Below are 5715 nucleotides of genomic sequence, written 5' to 3'. Positions count from 1 at the left end.
CTCAAATCTTAGCACTCCTTTTCACATTTTTTCTCCTTATATAATTTTACATGTAACAGAATCAAGAAACACATTTAGAAATTAAATAAACCAACCTATATGGAATAAAATATTTTCCCCAAACTGTAACAATAAATTTTTTTTTGAAAAAGAAAGGAAGGAAGGAAGGAAGGAAGGAAGGAAGGAAGGAAGGAAGGAAGGAAGGAAGGAAGGAAAGAAAAGGTCGTAAGGTCAGCGAGGTTGCATGGGAGGGGTCTAAGTCAAGAAAGTCAAACTGCATCAGAAACCTTAACACCCCTTTAACAGTGTGTTAATTTTGAAAGGGTTCTTATCTACTCATTAAAGAAAGTACCACTCTCTCCTCCAACACGTAAAGCGCCGAGCCTTTACTTGGCAGTATTGAAGATGACCATACGGATATAAAAGTGATGACATCGCTGCGTTCTAATGAAGGTTTTGAGTTTCGCCAGCTGCAGGGTGTCCCCTGGGCGGTTTCGTGGGTGGACGGGGTAGTCTGTGGAGGAGGGGCGCAGTGCTGGCCCTCATGGAGTCTTCTCTGTCCTTGCCTCTCCAGGTGCCCCCTTTCAAAGGTCTCAGCATCCTCACGCTACCTCCTGCCGCCACTTCCACCTGGGCCCCCCGCAGCCGCAGCAGCTCGCGCCCGACTTCCCGCTGGCCCACCCGGTTCAGTCGCAGCCGGGCCTCAGCGCCCACATGGCCCCGGCCCACCAGCACAGCGGCGCCCTGCATCAGTCGCTGACCCCGCTGCCCACCCTGCAGTTCCAGGACGTCACAGGTCCCTCCTTCCTACCTCAGGCCCTGCACCAGCAATACCTCCTGCAGCAGCAGCTCCTGGAAGCCCAGCACCGCAGGCTGGTCTCGCACCCCAGGTGGGTGTTTCCTGGGGCGGGGCGAGGACAGGCCGGGGCGGGGCCAAGGGCAGGACAGCAGTCACCCCGCCCGGCTTGGCCGGCAGTCACCAGGTGGGTCTGTGCAGCAGGCAGCTTTTGCTCCAGTTAAGAGGCATTCATTTCAGGCAGTGAGCGCTACCTGGACTCCATACAGGCTCCCTTGGTAGTCTTGGTGTGTCCCATCACCCAGGTGCAGAGTAACTGGTGGTCAATGACTCTTAAGGTGGACTTTTTGCACTTTGGGGAAGATTTGATTAGCAGACCGCTCAGGTCCCCTCTAGCTTCCTGATCACCTGGTTCTAATACCCAGTATCCCTAAGAAATACAAAAGGACATGGCTGGTTCAGCCCTGCCTTCGAAGAGCCCTTGGTCTGATTGGAGAGACCAGCTGTGAAACAGGCAGAGAGTAAAATTAGTAAACACGAATCAAAGGGTCTGGAGGAGCTGTGGGACCCTGGGCAAGTCACTTCCCCATCAGGAGCCTCAACTGTCAATAGGAAGAGTTGGAGTAAATCAGTGGTTCTCTTAAATTTTTCTCTCAGGACACTTTACATTCGAACCAGTTGTTGAGGATACAAGTTTCTGTGTTTATGGGTTATGACGACTGATACCCTATTAGAAATGAAAACTGAGAAATTTAAAAAATGTTTATTAATTCGTTTTAAAATAACACAGACAAACTCATTATATGTTAACGCCAATAATATATATTTGAAAAATAGCTATATATAAATATAATGGGAAGAGTGACTTGTTTTTACATGTTTGCAAGTCTCTTTAATGCCTGGCTTAATGGAAGATGCTGTGTTTTCATGTCTGCTTCTGTTGCAGAATCACCTGTCACATAGTTATTGGAAAACTCCATTGTTCACTTGTGAGAGAAAGAGTGAAAAAGTAAATAACATCATAGTATTATTATGAAAATCATTTTAACCTCACAAACCCTATGAAAGGATCCCCAGGGGTTCCTGGACCATACTTCAAGAACCATTGGACTAGATGATTTCTAAGGCCCTTAGCATCCACGACAGTAGGGGTTAGGTGCCTGAGACAGAAGATGAATGTGGTAGGATGTCGGAGGGAGGAGAGGTTACCATGATTGGAGTGTCCACAGAGGCCTTCCTGTAGGAGGTGGCTTTGACTTGGGCTGTGAAACCTGAGAAGAGTGTCAAGAAAGGTGCAGGAGAGAAGAGCATGGCGGGAGCACAGGGTGTGCAGAGGAGGCAGATCCACGTGCCCAGGAAGGACAAGGGGAGTAGTAGGAGAAGCAGCAGAGGAGGCAGAGAGCCTGAGTGGGGCAGGTGACCTGCAGTAGACACACTCAGGGAAAAAGGCCTCGCAGTACAGTGGGTAGCCAGAGATGGTGGGAATGTCTGAGGCATTGGCTGTTGCGCAGGTGGGAACCTTCTTTGGAGTTTGGGAAGAGGGGCAAGGCCCATCGTTCTGCTGGCTGTGAGCCCAGGTTGGCTGGGGCTGCTCAGAGCTCCTGGGAGCTGGGCTGGTCCTGGGCAGCCCTGACACCAGAGGCCATCCATCCCTTCCGGTACAGGCGGAGTCAGGAGCGTGTGTCTGTCCACCCCCATCGCCTCCATCCCAGCTTTGACTTCGGCCACCAACTCCAGACGCCTCAGCCCAGGTATTTGGCTGAGGGCACCGACTGGTGAGTCTTTGGGGTCCCTGAGGGAGTATGTATAGGGGGAGAAGGTTTTTCCTGATCCATGGAGTTCATATTTCCTTCACTTAAATAGTGCAGAAGGCCTAGTCCTCAAGCTCCAGCCTTTGCCCCTGTCCCCAGACACCCTTAGGGCCAGATAGCCCCCCACTGGGCCTGGTTCAAGCAATTAGCTCAGATGTGGCTGGGTGCCCATGTGCCCAGCTTGGGGCTCTGAGCTCATGTTCCTGCAGGGGAGGTGGGAACAGAGATACAAAAGATTTCCCACACTCAGTGAGGGCTGGGAACCAGTGGTTCCTGGGAAGAGGGCAGAAAGAAGAGTCTCAGAAGCTAGGGTAGTCAGGGAAGCCTTCCTGGAGATGGTGAGCGAGCCTTAAGAGATCCACAGAGAAGAGGCAGATGGTGCCAGCAAGGCAGAACACAGGCTCATGGAGACAGAGCCAACCAGGTTGGAGGCAAAGACTAGAGAGAGAAGCTGGGGAGAGGTCGAGGGCGTTGTGGTGTGTTGTAGGCACTGTGCCTTTGGGAAATCTTCCCATAGTCTCCTGCACTTGGGACAGAGGACTTTGCTGCCCTGGGACAGTGTCGTTTGGTTTTGGATTCTTGGTCCCCTCAGACTCTCTGATTCTAGCGCAGGAGAGGGCTGATCTAAACTTGGGCTGGATCCAAACACCCGAACACTTAAAAAAGATGCAGCTCACTGAAGGAGCTACAGGTAAAGGGCATCATGCCTGCAACTTATTTTTAAGTAGTTTAGAAAAAAAATTCATGGAGAAGTGAATGCATGTGTATGTGTGTTGGGGGCGGGGGAGAGAAGAGAGAGAGGGAGGGAGAGAGAAAAGGAAGTAGAAATGCAGTAAAATAGTAAAATGTTAACACTTGGGGAATCTGAAGGGTATCTGGGAATTCTTTGTGCTCTTCTTGCAACTTTGAGATTAAATTCTTTTTTTTTTTTTTTAAATGTAGCAACAAAACCCAAAAAGACTTCAATGGAAAGGGATAGACTATCTTAAAAAATAGACATGCAATTGTGTCATTTTTCAGCCATTTAGTCAGGCAAACTGGCTTAGTCCAGGGTTGCTTTGGGAACAACCTAGGACTGGACACCTAGGAATGATTCAAAAGGGTAGTTCTGGTCGACTGAATGCTGAAGGTGCTTTCCGGTGCAGAAAACAGTGGCTTTGGCTTGTTCCTCTGTCCTTAGCCCCTGCTGGTTTTCAGGCACAGTCTGTTACATCGGACACTCCCCTTAAAAGATAGATTGCACAGCAGCTGACCTCAGCCCAGCCTTTTTCTAATTAGCAGATTCAAATAAAGAAAATTTAATTGCAATTTGGATTGAATTCTGTCCCTCAGCATCAAGTCAATCCAATTTAATTCAATCCAGCCACATGGAGCACCCAGGGCCCTTGCATACGGCTGAGTGATCTGAACAAACACACGGGGTCCAACGTGGCAAGTGGGACTGGACAGGTGACACAGGTGAGAGTTGTCCTGGAGAGAGACCGGGAAGAGCAGTGCAGGTGTTAGTCCTGGCTGCTTTCTTTATTTAGCCAAAATCTCCCTGCCCTTCTCACTTCTTTCAATCACTCTGCATTCCTGCTTATTCCAAGAAACATGAAGACTGAGGCCCCAGAGGCTGGTCTGGGGATGCAGGGGATGCTGGGGGGCCCCTGCCCGGAGTTCTGCCTGGGCCTACCCCTGGGCCCTTTCAGCCAGTCCTGTCTCTACTTCCCAAGTAGGAAGCCCTTTCTAGAGGAATAGGTGACAACTTACCCTCCTTTGTAATTAGCTTTGCTCCAACAAGGCCCAGCCTCCTGGTGGTGAGGGGCTTTTTGTAACTGTGATCATGCCAATAGCATCCAGCCCCTCTTTTCCAGGGAGGCCTCTGCTGCCAGGAGATGCGCAGTCTGGAAATTAGACGCATTATAGAGCCACTACTCCCACTATCCGGAGGAGCCCTGGGAGGGAGGAGGTGGGCAGAGTGCGTCTGCAATCCTTGGGTCCCCCTTTCCTTTTAGGGAGCCATCAGAAACTATTGGCTTCTGTCCTAGGTCATTCCAGGAATAGGGATGCCCCAACTATCATTGTCCCACCCCAGGCCTGAGGCTGCCCTGACCTTCTCCCTTACTTCAGGATATTTTAATTCTACCCAAGCAGCTGCTCTCAGCTAGGATGCTCCCTTTCTGGCCTAGACCCAATAACTTGACCCTGACCTTGAGCTGCCAGTCCAGTGTCTCCATCTTCATCATACTCATTCTCTGACTCAATTCCAGATTCACAGTTCCAATTCTGACCCCCGGTGCAGACCACGCACCACCCCACCACTCAGCCCTAGTCCCGTCTAGGCAGCAGTGTCTAGGCACCTGAGAATTGTGGGGGTAGGTGGGTGGAGGACAGAACTTTCTACTGTCCCTCCTCTGCAGGCAACTCTGCCTCAGTTAAGCCTCCTGACTCACCTGCAAGATGATGCCGCAATTTGGGGCCAAGTTCCCTGGGAAGGATGGAAGGGTCAGGGAGGATGGAAGGGTCAGTGTAGCAACCAGACTCTTCCATGCTTCAAGGCCATTGACAGTGGAAAATAAAGTTCAGTTTGATGTTTAGACACAACTGATAAAAGTTGTGCATTGAGACGATGTCCACGAGATATCTCCAGGGCACTGTTCCGGGTAACTGTGGCTTTAGGCCTTCAGGGTGTTTCTGCGACTCCTTTTGAAACTCAGCCAGGTTCTCACTGGTGGTGGCAGCAGCAGAGAGGCGGCAGACACTGTTCCTCCAGGGGTTGATGTCTCTTCAGGCAAGTCCTGACCCCAGCAGTTTTAGGGTTTATGCAGCCGCCCCTGTTCAAGGATCATGGGTTTAGAAAGGATTTTCTGATGGGGTGATAAGAGGGGAATTCCAGAGCCCAACCCATCCAGACCGTCCCTTTCATCTGAAGGTCAAGGTGTCTTTTGCTTCTCCAGTCAGCATTCTTGGAATTGGGGTGACTCTCTTCCAAGTTCCTTGAGACTTTGCTTCTGGTAGAATTCCCTGAATGTCCCTTTGCTGCTTTGAATCTGCTGGGTCCCCTGAGAGTGCTGAGTCAGAGCTTCTGTCACACGGAGGTGCCCCGTGGAACTACTTTCTCTGAGA

The 5715-nt window shown here is 50.5% G+C and overlaps 1 protein-coding gene across 1 annotated transcript in view; it reads left to right on the top strand.

Moving 5' to 3' along the window:
- Positions 1-578: 578 nt before the first annotated feature.
- RNF165 (ring finger protein 165) overlaps positions 579-5715 on the top strand; it is a 14729-nt gene continuing 9592 nt past the window's right edge. Inside the window, exons 1-2 of the mRNA XM_011361128.2 lie at positions 579-890; positions 2461-2571. Coding sequence (XP_011359430.1) covers positions 715-890; positions 2461-2571 — 287 coding nt within the window. The 5' untranslated portion in view covers positions 579-714. The remainder of the gene's footprint in view (positions 891-2460; positions 2572-5715) is intronic.

The sequence above is a fragment of the Pteropus vampyrus genome, unplaced genomic scaffold, assembly GCF_000151845.1.
Source record: "Pteropus vampyrus isolate Shadow unplaced genomic scaffold, Pvam_2.0 Scaffold3, whole genome shotgun sequence".
Taxonomy (NCBI): domain Eukaryota; kingdom Metazoa; phylum Chordata; class Mammalia; order Chiroptera; family Pteropodidae; genus Pteropus; species Pteropus vampyrus.
This window is presented reverse-complemented; position numbering and strand designations above follow the sequence as displayed.